Source organism: Grammomys surdaster, unplaced genomic scaffold (genome assembly GCF_004785775.1).
Source record: "Grammomys surdaster isolate TR1022 unplaced genomic scaffold, NIH_TR_1.0 63, whole genome shotgun sequence".
Lineage (NCBI taxonomy): Eukaryota > Metazoa > Chordata > Mammalia > Rodentia > Muridae > Grammomys > Grammomys surdaster.
This window is the reverse complement of record NW_021604565.1, coordinates 12,541,572-12,560,889: the sequence shown is the minus strand read 5'-3', so window position 1 is coordinate 12,560,889 and position 19,318 is coordinate 12,541,572. Positions and strand designations below refer to the sequence as shown.

The window sequence follows — 19,318 nt, the reverse complement described above, 5'->3', positions numbered from 1 at the left end:
GCTTAATTTTGTTGTGAACCTAAAATTAAGTGCCACAGTGGTATCAAATATACAGTATGTTAACTTTAAAATATAAAAATTAAAATGAAAAATTTATCTTTTTCTTAATGTCCAAAAAAACGTATTTCTTTAAAAAGCGATCAGGAAACCATGTAAGCATTTTAGTTCTGTCACACTACTTTTTGTTTTAAAGTAAATGTTCTAGACATTAGTAAATGCAAAGCTGGCTAGCATAGAATGGATGGTGTATGAATCCACTTTTAGCATTTAGAACTCATAGAAACTATAGATAAGTAAAGTATGGAGTAGACCGAATGTGATAGCAAGACAACAGTGGTAGTAGCAACTGTATCAGCTAGATTTAAGTGGTACAAAATCTGCACCACAAAAGACTTGACAGTTTACTTAATCTAACCCTTGGGAGGCTGATGTGGGAGAATAGTAAACTATATACTAGCCTGGTCTCAGGTATAGGCTAAAATTTAACATCATTTGTAGAACTTGAATGGTCATTTTCAAAGTACTTAAAAATATCACCATAAAAAGAAAACTAGAAGTTCTTTTCTGAGAGTCTGATTTCTATATGGACATGTAATTTAAGAATTAAATGAAACAGGCCCAGAGAAAATAGAAAAAAAAAAGCATTGCAATAGCACATAACCATCTCTGTAAATGACAGAAGTTGATTATGAAACGGTTTTTTAAAAACCTAGAAGGAAACAATGCACAGAAGCTGACAGGTGAGCAAGAGCAATGGGGCAGAGCACTCGTGCTTCCATAAATGCCGAATAATTTCACATCAGTTTCTACTGAAACTCATTAAATCCAACAACAGCAAAGGTTAAACTTACAAATGATGTCAATATTCCATTTCTGTCAAAATATTTTATTAAAGTACAGGCAATTTTTTCAAAGAAGAAATAACAAATCTCTGCTAGGCATAGGGTAAAAGGCCATCTGCTAAGAGGTGTTGGCTGGATGTAGCAAATTACATCTGTAAGGCTCACAGCAAATGTCCTTAACCAAGCTCACCATGTTGATTTTGACCCAAACACCCTACACAAACTGAAGCTGGCTACAGCAGACATCACTGCTCTCCACTGCATCTGCATTCAGATGATACATGTCAGCCGAGAACTCCACATTTTGAACTTTAAAAATAAGTTAAGTACAGAAGGAGCTTCAAATCTCCAATTAAATAACTTCCACTTTATCCCATTAATCATTTCTGTAATTTTCTACAAAGCTTCTCAATAAAGGATCTCTTTGAATTACTGATGGACTTTGAAATGAGTCAGAAATTAACCATTCAATTTCAAATACTTTTTGGCTTATAGCTAGCCAACCTATTTACTAAGAGTTGTCTGTAAACTTCAAACAGACTACAAGTATTACAGTAAGCTTGGTCCTCTCCACATGCCATGCTAGACAGCAGGACTGAGGAGGAGTAAGAGGGCTCAGATCTAGTCTTCTCATCTTTGTAGGGAAACCCAGGATAACCAGAAGTAACAGAGGTCAGGCTGAGTATTATGAGAGGGAAAGATAAATGAAAGAAACAAGGAAGAGAAGGCTAGAAAAGAGGGAAGAGTAATCCGTGGAGTGGGCAGCCTAGTATCCAAAAGAAGGAGACATGCTAGAACAGAAATTACTTTAAAAGTCAGTCACAGAAGACCATAAACTATGATTCAATTTGTAAAAAGTATCTAAAATACCAAATTCATACAAATATAATACAGATTAGTAATTGCTACCAGGCTGAGTCTAGAAGTGCTGGAGAGCTGTGTGCAATGGGTATTTCTTTTATAGACAAGGAAACCAATCTACAATCCAACGGCAGTGATGCTTCCACAAAACTGTGAAAACTCTGAGGAAGATTAAATTAAAAACTTTAAAAAAAATTTTTTGACACACGGGAATTACTTCTTTAAAATTTGCTATGCAAATATTAATGAATGTCAGTAAAATACAGGGAGAAATCATTTAAACCTCATAAAATTCATTCTATACTTAAAAACAAAAAAGAGTACCCAGAATTCACTAGTGAAGCTTAACATAGTCTTTACCAGCAGAGCATTTTGTATGGGATGTAAAAGTATCTGAGTTGGATTCTCAGTACCACAAGACATGGGCAGGTGGACTTCCTAGTTTCCAAACTGAACTATGAAAGAATGAATGTGCCCAAGATGTGAGAGAAAGGATACTTGCATCAAGACAAAGATGATACAAACTTTTTTTCCTGTCTTTTTTTTTTAATTGGATATTTTATTTATGTTTCAAATGTTATCCTCTTAACTCATTCCCCCCCCCCACCTAGGAACCCCCTATCTCATCCCCTCTCCTCCTGCTTCTATGAGGATGTGCCCCTCCCCCTCACACCTCACTACCCTTGAATTCGCCCACACTTGGCATGCAGGCTTCATGGGACCAAGTACTTCCTCTCCCACCTATGCCTGACAAGGCCCTCCTCCTCTACATATACAGCTGGGGCCATGGGTCCCCCACTATGTGCTCCCAGGCTGGTGGTTTACACCCTGGGAGCTCTGGTTGGTTGGTATTGTTGCTCTCCTCATAGGGCTACAAATCCTTTCAGCTCCTTCAAACTCCTCCACTGGGAACCCCATGATCAGTTCAATTGTTAGCTGTGAGCATCTGCTTCTGAATATGTCAGACTCTGGCAAATCTCTAAGGAAACAGTTATATCAGGCTCTTGTCACCATGGACTTCCTGACATCCACATCAGCATCTACCTTTGAAGACTGCACATGGGATGGATACCTAGGTGGAATGGTCTCCAGACAGCCTCTCCTTCAGTTTCTGTCCCACATTTTGTCTCCATATTTGATTCCATGTGTATTTTGATACTTCTTCTAGGAAGGACCTAAGCACACACGCTTGGTCTTCCTACTTCATGAGCTTCCTGTGGTCTCTGAGTTGTATCTTGGGTATTCTGAGCTTCTGGGCTAATATCCAATTATCTGTGAGTGAATATCATGTGTGTTCTTTTGTGATTGGGTTACCTCACTTAGGATGATATTTTCTAGTTCCATCCATTTGCCCAAGAATTTCCCAAATTCATTGGTTTTAATAGCTGAGTAATACTCCATTCTGTAAATGTACCACAGTCTTTGTATCCATTCCTCTGTTGAAGGATATCTGGGTTCTTTCAAGCGTCTGACTATTATAAATAAGGCTGCAATGAACATAGTGGAGCATATGTCCTTGTTATATGTTGGAGCATCTTCTGGGTATATGCCCAGGAGTGGTGTAGCCGGGTCCTCAGGTAATGCTACGTCCAATTTTCTGAGGAACTGCCACACTAATTTCCAGAGTGGTTGCACCATACTGCAATACCACCAACAATGGAGGAGTGTTTCCATTTCCTCGCATCTACTATCACCTGACTGATGTCTTAGCCACTCTGACTGGTGTGAGGTGGAATCTCAGGGTTGTTTTGATTTGCATTTCCCTGATGACTAAGGATGTTGAACATTTCTTTAGGTGCTTCTCAGCCATATGCGTTTCCACAGCTGAGAATTCTTTGTTTAGGTATGTACCCCATTTTTTAATAGGGTTATTTGGTTGTCTGGAGTCTAACTTCTTAAGTTCTTGTATTGGATAATATTGGATATTAGCCTTCTATCAGATGTAGGATGGTAAAGATCTTTCCTCAATCTGTTGGTTTCCCTTTTGTCCTATTGACAGTGTCCTTTGCTTTACAGAAACTTTACAATTTTATGAGGTCCCATTTGTGAATTCTTGATCTTAGAGCATAAACCACTGGTGTTCTGTTCAAGAACTTCTACCCTGTGCCCAAGCATTCAAGTTTCTTCCCCACCTTCTCTTTTATTAGTTTCAGTGTATCTGGTTTTATGTGGAGGTCCTTTATCCACTTGGACTTGAGCTTTGTACAAGGGGATAAGAATGGATCAATTTTCATTCTTCTACATGATGTCCTCCAGTTGAACCAGCACCATTTGTTGAAAATGCTGTCCTTTTTCCACTGGACAGTTTTAGCTCCTTTGTCAAAGATCAAGTGACCATAGGTGTGTGGGTTCATTTCTGGGTCTTCAATTCTATTCCACTGATCTTCCCGCCTGTCTCTGTACCAATACCATGCAGTTTTTTATCACTATTGCTTGAGGTCAGGGATGGTGATTCCTTGCAGGTGTATTGTCAAGTTCCTAGTGTATGCTCTCTCCAGTTTCTTTTTTTATAGACACTTAGATCTATGAGTTTTCCCCTCAACACTGCTTTCATTGTGTCCCATAAGTTTTGGTATGATGAGCCTTCATTTTCATTAAATTCTAGAAACTCTTTAATTACCTTCTTTATTTCTCCCTTGACCAAGTCATCACTGAGTAGAGCCCTGTTCAGTTTCCACATGTATGTGGGCTTTCCATTGTTGTTGTTATTATTGAAGACCAGCCTTTATCCAGGTGTTCTGATAGGATGCAAGGAATTATTTCAATATTTTTTATCAGCTAAGGCCTGCTTTGTGACCAATTATATGGACTATTTTGGAGAAGGTACCATGAAGTGCTGAGAAAAAGGTATATTTTTTTGTTTTAGGATGAAACGTTCTATGGATATCCGTTAAATCCACTGGGTATATCTAATTCAGTTGGTCCATAACTTCTGTTGGTTTCACTGTGTCTCTGTTGAGTTTCTGTTTCCATGATCTGTCCATTGCTGAGAGTCGGGTGTTGAAGTCCCCCACTATTATTGTGTGAGGTGTAATGTGTGCTTTGAGTTTTAGTAAAGTTTCTTTTATGAATGTGGGTGCCCTTGCATTTGGAGCATAGATGTTCAGAATTGAGAGTTGATCTTGGTAGAATTTTCGATCGATGAGTATAAAGTGTTCTTTCTTTCCTTTTCTGATAGATAACTTTTGGTTGAATTGAGGGAATTGAGTCCATTGATGTTAAGAGATATTAAGGAAAAGTGATTGTTTCTTCTTGTTATTTTAGTTATTAGAGGTGTAATTATGTTTGTGTAGCTATCTTCTTTTGGGTTTGTTGGAAGATTACATTCTTGTTTATTCTATGTTGTAGGTTCTCTCCTTGTGTTGGAGTTTTCCATCTATTATCCTTTGTAGGGCTGGATTTGTGGAATGATATTGTGTAAATTTTGTTTTGTCATGGAAATCTTGGTTTCTCCATCTATAGTGATTGAGAGTTTTGCTGGGTATAGTAATCTGGGCTGGCATTTGTGTTCTCTTAGGGTCTGTATGATGTCAGTCCAGGCTCTTCTGGCTTTTATAGTCTCTGGTGAGAAGTCTGGTGTAATTCTTATAGGTCTGCCTTTATATGTTACTTGACCTTTTTCCCTTACTGCTTTTAGTATTTTTTCTTTGTTTTGTGTATTTGATGCTTTGATTTTTATGTGATGGGGGAAATTTCTTTTTTCTTTTTTTGCATTTGATGTTTTTGATTATTATATAACGGGAAGAATTTCTTTTCTGGTCTAGTCTATTTGGAGTTCTGTAGGCTTCTTGTATGTTCATTGGCATCTCTTTCTTTAGGTTAGGAAGGTTTTCCTCTGTAATTTCAATTTTGTTGAAGATATTTACTGGACCTTTAAGTTGGGAATCTTCACTCTCATCTATACCTATTATCCTTAGGTCTGGTCTTCTCATTGTGTCCTGGATTTCCTGGATGTTTTGGGTTAGGAGCTTTTTGCATTTTGCATTTTCTTTGACAGTTGTGTCAGTGTTTTCCATGGTATCTTCTGCACATCAGATTCTCTCTTCTATCTCTTGTATTCTCTTGGTGATGCTTTGGTCTACGACTCCTGATTTCTTTCCTAGGTTTTCTATCTCCAGGGTAGTCTCCCTTTGAGATTTTTTTAATTGTTTCTACTCCCATTTTTAGATCCTAGATGGTAATTCCATCACCTGTTTGGTTGTGTTTTCTTGCAGTTCTTTAAGGGATTATGTGTTTCCTCTTTAAGGGCTTCTACCTGTTTACCTGTGTTCTCCTGTAAATTTTTAAGGGAGTTGTTTATGTCCTTCTTAAAGTGCTCTATCATTCTCATGAGAAGTGATTTTAAATTTAAATTCTGCTTTTCCAGTGTGATTGGGTGTCCATGTCTTGCTATGGTAGATGAACTGGGTTCTGATGATGCTAGGTAACTTTGGTTTCTGTTGCTTATATTCTTGTGCTTGCCTTTGGCCACCTGGTTAACTTTAGTGCTACCTGCACTCACTGTCTCTGACTGGAGGCTGTCTTTCCAGTCATCTTGCTTGTATCAGAACTCCTCAGAGTCCAGATGTCTCTGTGATCTTTTGATCCTGAACTCCCGGTTGGAAGATCTCTTTGGACTCAGGCCTCCTCTAGGATTCTGAAATCCTGTTGCGCTGAGTGCAGTGGTTCCTCAGCTGCTCTGAGTGCAGTGGTTCTACCACTGGTCAGCTGCTCTGATTCCCCAAGAAAATTCCAGTCTGTGGCACTCAAACTTGTCTCTGTGCATTGTCGACCTCTTCTACCTGGCCTTCTGTATAAGCTGGAATCCTGAAGACGTATGTTCCAACAGATATGCTGGCAAGTAAGGGTAAGCAGACAAAGAAGACTGAGTCTTCCAATTTCCTTATGTAGGCCCCAAATATAACTTTTTAAATCTCTCCTTTTAATATCTCATATTACCAACATAGGGAAGTTTCTAATGGAGCTTTCAGCTCAAGAAAAGCAGAGAAATTAACATCAAAATTTGGAGCTAAAACTTACATAGGCTATCTGTATTTAGCGATAAACAGAATATACAGCAACCCAAACTACACCGGGCGGTGGTGACACATGCCTTTAATCCAAGCACTTGGGAGGCAGAGGCAGGCGGATTTCTGAATTCGAGGCCAGCCTGGTCTACAGAGTGAGTGCCAGGACAGCCAGGGCTACCCAGAGAAACCCTGTTTCAAAAACAAACAAACAAACAAACAAACAAAAAAGTAACCCAAAATACAAGAATTCTTCATTCTTACATCCTCATAATGTGAACAAGGTGTTGAACTATTTAGCACTGTCAAAATTTGAGCTGTGTTATTGAAATATAGAATCATATTATTTTCCTTACAACATGACACTTTCCGAATTCACCTTTTGTTTGAAATGAGTATGTCACAGTTCAAAGAGGTATGAATTTACAACTGAAAATACTGCAATCCAAGAAATCAAGTACACACTTGAAAATGACCCACAGCTCAAGTCATCTCACAATTATTTACCTTGTGTAAAATGAATGAGAATCCTGAAAAGTAATATATTCAATTGCTTCTATATAATACACTCATTCATAACTCAGTGGCTTCAATTAAAATCACCCTCTTTGATTTTTACTTTATCCTATAGAAATACCCTAAACCACTAGCCAACTCCCTATCCCCTAGGGAATCAGAGTCTTAGTGCACACAGAGGGACCTCACAGCATTTCCTGCTTCCCCTTTTGCCTTTCCTTCTATAGCATCTATAGTACTTTGTGATTCTGTTGACCCACAAAAGCTGCTACTAGTCTAGGTAGGGGCTCAGATAGAAAGAAGATCTTCATCCTCCATTCACACCTCTCCAGACTTACCTTGGTCTGCTGGAACCTGTCCTCCTATCCCAGTCTCAGCCACTAGAGATGAGGCCTCTCGGTGAAAACCCAAATTCCTCTTTGCTCTTCCTAGCTGCTCTTTTCAACCCATCTCTAATCCTTTGTGATTCCCTACATGTCTGCAGAATAACACTCTACAAGAGGCCCCACACCCACCACACTTGGCTGGGACCTAGTGGCTGCGATTCAGAAATGGCATAACCTCTACTTTTGGCTAGAACTATGACTGGACAACAAGAACCAACAAACAGAATACTCCTTTAACAAATATATATATACCAGATAACTGTATCAGATCCTAGGGTAAAAACACAAATAGCCAAGACAATATGCCTCTTTCAGAATCCAGGAGTCCTACTGTTTTCGACCCTGAAAAAGCAATTTAGCTGAAGTACAAGACAAAGATTTCTAAATGACAGACATAAACTTGTTTAAAAACTTTAAGACGGATATAAATAAATGCCTTAGAAACCATGAAAATATAAACAGTTCAAAAATCAATAAAAATAATTCAAGACATGAAAGAATTTACAAAAGAAATAGAATCACTAAAGAAAAAGCATACATGTATACTAACACCAAGTCTTGGGTCTCTGTGGAAAAACATTGAAACAGAGGGCTATAAGCTATTGTAAACAGGCAGCTTTTGTGGAAATTTACCAGCCTGAGTAGTCATAGACCTTGTAAGTAGGTAGCCTTGGCAGATAATACCAACTTAGACAAGGACAAATGAGTCATAGGCAGAGTCATAGTGACCTGTCCCCTGAACCGTCACCCAGCCGATACCCGGTTCTGAAAGATATCTGTATTCCCCCTGAACACCCACACTCCAGTGTCATCCCCTTCCCCATGTCCTGGCTTTCTGTGTTTATAACCCCTGTGTGAATGAATTACGATTTGATAAAAAATTAAATGAACTATTTATAAAAACAAAACAAAACAAAAAAAAGAAAAAGCAAACTGAAATAAAACTGGAAGTCAAAACTCATGATGTCACAGATACCTCAGAGGTCGGCTTTAGCCACCTAGTAAAGGACAGGGAAGAGAGAACTAAAGGTCTTAAAAACCAGGTAGAAAAAACCCGAATATCTAGGGCAAAGAAAATATTAAATCTATGAAGATCCAGGCACAAAACTCTCAGAAACTATGGAGCCCCATGAAGACCAAACCTATATATAGAAGGTATAGAAGCTGGAGAAGAATCTCAGGACAAAAGACACAGAAGATACTTCTAACAAAGTCACAGAAGAAAGTTTTCCCTAGCTAAAGAATGGATACCTATCTGCATACAGATCATCAAAGAAATTTCCCCATGACACACATAATCAAAACAGCAAATCAATGAAACAAAGAAAGGATATTAAAAGTTGCAAGGGAAAAGGAACAATCATCTAGAAAGGCAGGCCCATTAGAGTAACACATTACTTTTTAATGAAAGCTCTGATAGCCAGAAGATTCTGGACGGCTATCAAGTCTGACAGGCCACTGATGCCAGCCCAGAACACTATATGCAGTAAAACCATCAATGACAATCTATGGATAAAGAAAACATTCTATGATAAAATCAGATTTAATCCACTCTGTTTACCAATTCAGCTCTACAGAAGGCACTAGGACCACTTCATTCTGAGGAGAAAGTTTATACCCAGAGCCAAATTAATTCAGTGCAGAATCCTATCAGACATTGAAAACCAGTACCCCTCAAATTATTAAGCAAAAAAAAAAAAAAAAAAAAAAAAACTGAAGGAAATTTTCCTAATTTTTTTATAAAGCCACTATTATCTTGATACTGAAAACACAGAACTCCTCCACACAGAAAAGAAAATTGTAGACTAATATCCCTTTTGAATAGAGATGCAAAACATATCAATCAATAAGATAGTTACAAGCTGAATAAGGATGCATGAAAAAGTTTATCTACCATAATCAACTTGGCTTATTTATTGCTGGCAGGAGTGCAAACTGGCATAATCCCTATTGAAATCAGTGTGGCAGTTCATTAAAGATCTGAAGATCACTCTACCATTACACTAGTCTTGGGTATATATCCAAAGGACTCTATATCTTACTCCAAAGATACTAGTCCATCCATGAACACTGTTGCTCTATTCATTACAGTCAGAAACTAGAAACAGTCTAGGTAACCGTTGCTAATGAATGGACAATTCAAACGTGATAGATTTACACAATGTAATATTATGTAGCCATTAAGAAAAATAGAAATTGCAGGCAAATTATGCTGAGTGAGGTAACTGGGACACAAAAAACAAACACTGCATGTCTTCTCCAATATGTAGATGTTAGCTTTTATGCTAGAGCTTTGTGTGTTTCAATCTAAACAGGCACAGAGTCTAGATAACTAACAGGGATGGGAGTGGGGTAGGGGACAGAGTAGAGTGTCACAGAGCTATAAAGAGGGAGTTAGACTGGGATGGAGGGTGACAGGTACACAGGCAGAGACAGAAGGAGTGGGGGAGAGGCACTAACACTTAGGACTTTTGAAAAAAATTTAAATGTACCCTCTTCAAGGATGGGCCTTGGGATCACAAAAGGAATCTCCTGCAGAGGTTCCATGTACTTGTGACCAGCACTAATAATCTTTATTTGCGGCAAACACAGGACAAGTGTTCCTGGTATGCTGGTTTGTCCATGGTACCAACTTCTTACTGTTCCAGGGATGTCACCAGACACAATTGTACTTGGGGAAGGCAGGCTGTCATTTGGAATGAATACACAGCAAGACTGTACATCAAACTAGAAAAAAAGAAAACCATAATTAAAATTACTAAAGTAAAATCAAACTTACATTTGAACTTCTTAATATTGTCACAATAAATAATGAAGTCAAAAATGGAAGACATGCCCTCCATATGTCTTCATGAGTTTACTTAAGAAATCCAAATGACAACTGAAAAGCATTGCTTCAAGCTATAAACCTGATCCAAGTACGCAGTGACATGAGACCAAAACTGCAGCTGCCCTTCACAACTTATCTTCAAGCATCATGAAGGAGTTAGGATACATGCAGAGAGATACTAAAGGCACGAAGTTCCTGCTTCTCCAGGTCACTAGATGGGGTTAGCAACAGCCAGATAAGGCTATCCACTTTGGTTTGGTTTTTTTGGGGGGAGGGGAGGCTTTTTTGTTTGTTTTTGGTTTTTGAGACAGGGTTTTTCTGTGTAGCCTTGGTTGTCCTGAAACCAGGCTGGCCTCAAACTCATAGAGATCTACCTGCCTCTGCCTCCCAAGTACTGGAATTAAAGGCTTGAACCACCACTGTCTGGCAACTTTTTATTTTCAATAATGCTATTTCTAGGCCCATTCAGGCCCTTAGAAACTAATTTTATAGATGAACACATACTAAAATACCCATTTCATAGCTCTAGACAAGCATTAAAAGAATGTCTCTATGTAACAAACTTTGTGTATACATTCTATGAGGCAAAATGTATATGTATGTGTGTGTGTGTGTGTGTATGCCATATGAATTACACATGGAAATATACAAAGTCTTAGAAATCAAAGTTCTTTGTCTCATTTTAGTCTTCAACTTATGTAAATTGTAATTTTACATAAAATGTTTAATTCCCCTTAAAAATTGAGAATACTTACTTAACTCACCAGAAATATAGAGCATTAAAGCCAAATATGCCCAAATGCAAAACTCAATGATATCAGTGTTGTTTTTAATAATTCAGTATCAGTGAAGACTAAGTTCTATCTTACAAAATACTATTCCATTTGAGGTTATAATAATACCTCAAATTCTAACATTCTTAAATTATTTTGTTAAACAAATATAAATTATTACTTAATAGTATTCAATTAAAATTGTGCAACAAAGATGTGATTTGAAGGTATGATTAAACATGTATTGTTTGGTAAGTTTAGGTCTACTTTAGGTAATTGTGTTAGCAAGGAAAATGTGTTTTATAATTGATAATGAAAGACACAGTAATATCCCTTCTTTCGGGTTAATGTTCTTTAGAGAGAACATGGAATTCCACTTAGAGTTCCTTGATACAATACCTAATTCACTGACATACAAATAAATACCACTGTATTGGCTTCACATCTTTGGGTAGGGACAACTACTGAATTTGGTGACAGAAAATGGCACATGACCTTCAAAGACACACGCAAGTGATGTATCAGCTGACTTCTCGTTCTACAACCTTACCTTGCAGCTTTCACAGTGGAAGTAGGTAAGAGGTAAACAATTTATGATCAGATCAAGATCACAACATTACTCATTGAGACACAAGTCTAAATAGTCTTACATGTATCATCAGTATCTTAAATACTTAACATAATGCATTAATTATGTTTAATTGTACAAGTTACAATGGCAGAACCTAAGTGAGCGTTTTTTCCTCATTCAGGTTAAGAGACTAAAATATAAATAAATATTGATATTTCATGTAGATATTGATTATGTTACAAATGCTCTCAACATTGGGAAGTCATCATTTTAATATGCTAAAACACATGACCATACATACAAAGTCAGCTTTAGAAATAAAATTTTAATTGCATTATGATTTCCAAAATCATAAAACATACTACTCTACTAACTTAAAAATCAACTACTTCATAGCATGGAAACAGTGAATAAAGCATACAGAATCAATAGTATACACATGCATGAGTCAGGCTAAAAACTCTGAAACATGAGTTTTCTAAAATATAGTATTTATGTTGAGGGTTCCACTAGTGATTAGAATCTCAACATACATACTACAAACTGCTTAAAATTATTATGAAGAATAAGAAGTATTCTATACAGAGGCTATGACATGAATCTTTTCTACACTTTTAAAGTAACTGTTAAACTGTGTGTCTTAACTGTGGTTTAATGTAAAATGTTGAGTGATTTATATATGGGGCATAAGTGTACAGCTGTAAATTCTGCAGTAGTATAAGGACCTGACAATTCAAGGGAAAGAAAATGAAGTAATCTGCCAGTAAGACATCCTGAATCCGGAGGTCAGATTCTGTTCATGGAAACCACCTGGTTGGGACCCTCTGCACCCCACCAAACACAAATGATCTTTAAAAACTACCCTATTCATTAATGCATTGCAGCTGCGCTGTGTTACTCCATTTTTCCATGGCAACATACTTTCTGTTTCAAGGATCTTGTTTCAGTTTTGGTAGCAACAAGTTCTGTTTCCAACATTGAATACATTCATGGGTGAAAGTAAGGGGATTACTATAAATTCTTGAAGGAGAACCACCTTTATTTGATTCCTACTAGGTCAAGGGCTATAGGCTTTGGTACCAGATATAGATGATAAACTAATAAAGTAAAAAAAAATGATATTATTACAATGTATTCTTTTTCTTAAACTTCAAGCTTATGTGCCACTGAAAAAGACTAATGCCTGGTGTTTCCCAGCTCTGTAGGTGAAAATTCCAAAATCAGAAGCTTATTCTTTTCTAATGAGGGAGAGAGAGAAAGTGGATCTAGAGAGAAGTAGGCAGGAACTAGGAGGAGTAGAGTAAAGGAAACATGTAATCGAATATAGTTGATGAGAAAAAAATCCAATTCAAAAAAAGGAAAAATTGAACTGATTTTTGTGATTTATTTGCTATGTAAGTGTGAGGGCAACTCATTTAAAGAGAATTATTTACATATTAATCTGAAAAATCTTAGCTAGTCACTTGCTATCTCATGAAATACTTTATATGTAAATTCTTTCTATTGCTGGTCCAGATGCTTTTGCACAGACAACTGCCTCATAGGCTCAAAAAATATGTTCCCCTCGTTTAAAATACAACTTTAGGAATAATTATACTTATCTAAAAACACTAAAGAATGAGATATTCTCTGTGAATTTACTTTCTTCTTTAAGAAACAATTTCAGGGCTGGAGAGATGGTTCAGTAGTTAAGAGCACTGACTGCTCTTCCAGAGGTCCTGAGTTCAATTCCCAATAAACACATGGTGGCTCACAACCATCTCTAATTCTTCCTTCTGGTGTGTCTGAAGACAGCTACAGTGTGCTCAAACAAACAAACAAATAAAATTCTTTTTAAAAATTTCAAATTAAAGGAAAAGAAAAGTCTGCCACTGTTAGCTCCTCTCTTCCTGTGTTTTCATCTGTGTGTGCATTCTTCCACATCTACGAGGATCTGAACTGAAACTCAAGGAGCACAGAGACAAAAGAAAACAGGCTTGCCATGAAAACGATTACAATAAAGAGTGACAAAGCACTATGGTAGAGAGCTTTACTGATAAGTTAGATTCTTTAGAATTGAAACAGATAAATAAATGAATTAATTACTTCATCTTTTCAGAGAATTCCTCAGTATTTCATCACTGGCCAAAGCCAGGGTTAAGTTCCCCAGGAAAGAATTCAATTACCCTAGCTTAATTGGCTTACAGTGCTTTACTTGAGATAGTTTGATTGACAGGCTCATCAAAATAACACAAAATATATAATTTTTATAAACCATGTATTGTCACATAATGTTGACTGTAAAAAGTAAACTGTACCAACAGACATGAGATGAACTGTGGGAATACTGTCTGTAGTTAGCAAGTGTATCAGGAAACACAGACAGACTATGGAAATGCAGCCTGTAGTAAGCACAGCACCCTTGGACATGAGATACACTACAGCGATGCTGTCAGGAAGACTGTAGCCTTACTGACTATCCTACAGTTGTTACAGCATTATGGGAAGCAGAGCCACAGCATTTCTAATGCTTCCATTTACCTGTAGCGTGAGACTCTTCACTGCATTCCATAATATTGCAATAAATTCTTTCATTTTGTCTTCAGGACTTCTACATTCTTCATGAATGTGCAGCATGGCCTTCACAGGAACTGACAGTGGTCTGGACTCTAAGTTTAAGAACAGCTAGTTAGCAAAATGTATACATTGTACTTTTACAAAGCTATACTGTAAGTAGTTCTAAGGTGGTTTCTATCTCTGCTTAAAATTATCGCATCTGTATAAGTGCTCAATATTTGATTCACTCTGTGGGGTTACTGGTCTCAGCTAAGTCAAGTCACTGATGACTGACAGGGTAACTTCTAGTTGAATAGAAATGTTCTCTTAATTGATCACACAGAGAGGCACTCATTTATGAACTAAGCTATGACTTTAGTTCTGCACAACAATTTATCATCATAAAGTGATAGAAGAAAATGGGTCTTCCCATAAATGAAACTTTCAAGTGGTAATGTCTTACTTACAAAATTATTTAAAGCAAAAAAATAACAAATAATACACCAAATAGAAATTATATAAATAGTAAAAAATAACAAAGAGAAAATAAAAACATTTTATAACAAAAATTGATCAAAGTATATGTAAGACTTATGTCATAATAAAAAAATTGATATTCTCTGTTAATAGAAATTTGGTTCATTGACAAGAACTACCGAATTTCAAAACTCTGATAAGATTTCATGAATTATTTTAAGCTATTTAATAATTTCTAATAATACACAAAGTATGTATATTTATCTTAATAAATTCATATGTGCTTAGTAATGTGCATGTTAATACAAATAAGTAATTTACATAAAAAGAAAACAGGAAATCAGGGAAGAAAGAGAAAAGAAAAAACAGGTGACAGAGAAGGAGAAAATGTTAAACGATTACTTCAGTAAGAACTACAATTCAACAATGGAAGGTGAGGCATTGATGAAAACATTTTTTGGTATCTTTTATAGTGAAAAAAACTAAAAATTTTGTGGTATAAGTAAATATATTTTCAACATAATGTGTAAGTTTTAGTGAGAACTTACCTACTACATATACAAAATTTACAAGAAACTGAAAAACAAACCATGGCATAAATGATCTTTGTGGGGATAAGTGGAAAGACAGTAAGTAAAGGGAATACTGTATCTCTACTGCGTATATTTGGATATAAATTCCTTTATAATAATTACTTACTTTGATTTTCTTAGCATTTAAGTAACTTTATAAACATTGGGACCTTTACACAATAAAATGTTAACCTATGATTACTTTAAATTTCTATCAATTTAATTAGAATAGTTTTTAAAGTATGAATACAAAATATTTTCACAAAGGCTTGCTGTAAGTTTTTTAAAGTACTGAAAAATATTATTGCTATGTAATGAGTACTATAGCTTGACATAGATCCACTGAGACAGTGGTAGCATATCAAGTGCACTACTATCTGACAATGAAATAGGAACTACTTCCCAAGACAAATGCATGCTTCCTGTACATGCCGATGTAGATAAAGTCCTCACATAATAAAAAGTTGAAAAAGCATACAGTCCTAAAAACCTGCCTGTAGCTTAAATGCATTATGCAAGTAAGAAGAGCACAATTAACATTCATTATTAAATAACAATGTAGTTATTAAAAATATAAATGTTCACTATTTTGGTTATACTATTTTCAATACACCATATTTTCTAATAGATAATAGTGCACCTTTGTGTCATGTGCTATGTGAGGAAGTAAAATAATGAGTTCTACAATTCAGTATCGTTTTATGAGCAGGATAAATATTCTGTATAAACCTCTGCTAGTCTGGACATTACTGAAACCTTTACAATACCTACTACACATACAAATAATCAACCATTATAGCTGTTAACAGCCCAGAAGGACTGCATACATCCAGACACATCAAGACTGCCAGTTAAGGCAATTAATCACAAGGAGGTTAATTAACTTATTCCAAGTTACCTACATAGAAGGTGGAAACAGAAACATGGTAGTCTAGACACTAAGCCCTCAGGGTCTACCCATTCAACCACTATGTACACTTCCTGTTATTCAAATGGTGTACAGTGATGTCTTATATAATCAAATGCATAGAGAATGCATCATTTCTACCATTTCCCAAATAATTCTTAAAGCAATTTACTTATTCTTATTGGAGATGTATTAAAGTTACATTTATCACAGTGTAATGTTAGACATTTATTTTCTGTTTCAGCACTGAATAAAGTAATTTTGAGACATTAAATTTTATTAGTTCAAAATAACATAAACAATTGCTTTTAGGGGTGCACTGCCACTACTGACTACCATGTTTATTTATCTATGTGCTCTGAAAAACATACTGTACTGTGAGCAAATTTAACTTAGTGGGTTAGCTGTAGCACTTACTATATGATTAGGAAAAGTAATTTACTCATGCTCAGTATCAGTATACTCATCAAAAAAAGATAATCTCCTCTCAAAATACTATTCATTTAAATGTATAAATATGTATAAATCAGTCTTTGAAAATATTATGAACATACTGATTAATGACAAAAGTTTAACTATTTATTAAATATATACAGAAAAAAACTGTTCAAGTTTAACATGTCTGAAATTTGCCTATAGTCTTTTCTTACTAAAGATCAAGTTATTAGTTCTATTTGAAATGTCATTTCTTCTAAGAAATGGTCAGTGATTTTCTATTAGATTTGGTCTTTTGTAACTTGCAGAATTTGTACATATAGAACATAACATAAATTCATCATGGTGTTTGTCCACAGAGACAGCAGAACACAGTGATAAAGTACAGCACATGGTAGTGATTATGTTATAAAATCTGGCTTGTATCCCCAATCTTCTTATGATTCCACTACAAAATAATCTTTCTGCGCACATTACTTGCAATTAGATGAAATGAAGAAATGATACAAGAGTGGAAGTGCAGACGGGGTGGAGAGAGTCCTCGGCTAGGAGGCACTTCCTGTGCAATCGTGCAGCTTGAGTTAGATTCCCAGAATTCACTTTAAGCCAGGCATGGTCCTATGTGCTTCCAATCCAATAATGGGAAGCAGAGACAGGAATTCCTTTGCCTCACTGGCCAGCCACCCTAGCATAATTGGGGCCCTCCAGATCAGTGAGAGACATGTCTCAAGTGGGTATTTTGACATAGGATTCGGCATGGTGGTGGGGGTGTACTGCCTTAGTCCCCATACTCAGGAGGCAGAGGCAGGCAGATCTCTATGAGTTCAAAGATGATGTAGTCTAAAGAGTGAGTTCCAGGACAGGCAGGGCTACACAGAGAAATTCTGCCTCGAAAAACAAAGAGAGAAAGAAACAAACAGGATTCAAAGTTAAGTAGGTAGGGAAAAGAGGAGTGGATCTGGGATGAATTCAAGGTACTGATGACTTTGCTTAAAATTTGCTTAAAATTTTATTTTGAAATTCTCAAAAAAAGTAATATAACACAAAGGAAGGCAGGATGTAATTGTATTATAATCTTAAAAGATTAAGAAGTATTCCTAAAAAGTTCAAATTTACACAACAAAAAAGCAAACAAAGATGGGCAACCCATTAGGAATGAAACCCAAGGCTGACTTGTGCGCACAGAAATACACAAACTCATGCATCCATCCACATACAAACATACCTAACAAAATTTAGGCCACAGAGTTACATGACAATACTTTTGCTATTAAATTTCAATCTGTTATTAAACCAAAACATTACCTTACCATGTTCAGACTGAACTGGAAATCTGTTACCAATTAGTTATTTTGGGGGTTTTCAAAATGACTTTAGTTGCAAATGATTAACTTTTCAGTATCGAAAACCAGGTGAAGAAAATAGTAACATTCAATATCAAGTGGCTTATACTTGATATCAGAGAATCTCATAACACCAAGGTTATGCCATTATCTCAAAGAATCAAAAGGCACTTGGTCATCTGAAACAACCCAGTTCTCACAGTAAATACTTCTCAACATTATGCCTTTCCTGGTCCAAGTCATGTCACCTATCATCTACAGTCCATAAACTGGGAGGTGTCATCACTAGGATCCATTAGATATGGGACTTAGGCAAAACATGAGGATGGCTTCCAATAAGAAAGTCCAATCCTCTAGCAGTTTTTCTTTAAAGATGTACTTCTAACTATCCACTACATGTTTATGACTTTCAACACAGATGTGATACAAAGATAATATTTATTTCACTGAAGGGACATATGTATTTATTTTATTTATGTTAGTTAGCACTTTGTAACTAATATGTATCTTTACTGAAATCTCTCTACAGCATATTTTGATATTAATCTAAAACACTGCACCTTTGTGTAAAGTACCTATCTATAGTGCATGCTTCCTCATTAGAGAGTAACTCAATACTGAGTGCAGGGCCTTTTTTACATGCTTGGCAAGGACACTAGTACTGAGATATACCTTCTACCCTTATTTTTATTTGATATATAAGTAATCAAAAAGAAATGTGCCCATCTCTGTTTCTCACTTATGCTAATGAGAAATAAGTTGTCCAATGATGCATTTACAACAAAGACAACATCTGGACTTAACACAGTTCAATCATCTAAAAGAAAATTTAACAGATAAAAATTAGAAGCCTCTAGAACAGTGGTTCTTAAACTTTCTAATGCTGCGAAATGAACCTTTAATACAGTTTTTCTTGCTGTGATGATCCCGACCATAAATTAATTCTCATTGCGACTTCATAACTGTAACCTTACCACTGTCATAAATTACAATGTAAATATTTATGTTTTCCCATGGTCTTTAGCAACTCCTGTGAAAGGGTCATTGGACACTACCCCAGACACACACACAAAGGGGTTACAACCACTGATCTAAGTAAGTTTTACAAATTCAGTCTGCTAAACATCTTAGAGAAGAAATATGTTAAGAACTGTAGGAGGAGCTAAGGTGGGAGGAGTTAGGAGAGGAAGAGGTGGAGTAAGAAGGAGAGGAGAAAAAGGAAGAGGAAGAGCTAGGAGACAGGAGAGGAAAATGAGGGGGGAGG

The 19,318-nt window shown here is 36.2% G+C and overlaps 1 protein-coding gene across 1 annotated transcript in view; it reads right to left on the bottom strand.

Annotated features, from left to right (window-relative positions):
* Window positions 1-19,318, bottom strand: part of Vps13b (vacuolar protein sorting 13 homolog B) — a 585,584-nt gene that overhangs the window by 305,657 nt on the left and 260,609 nt on the right. The window contains exons 21-22 of the mRNA XM_028767027.1: window positions 14,306-14,433; window positions 10,104-10,338 (exon numbers count right to left, since the gene is read on the bottom strand). Coding sequence (XP_028622860.1) covers window positions 10,104-10,338; window positions 14,306-14,433 — 363 coding nt within the window. The remainder of the gene's footprint in view (window positions 1-10,103; window positions 10,339-14,305; window positions 14,434-19,318) is intronic.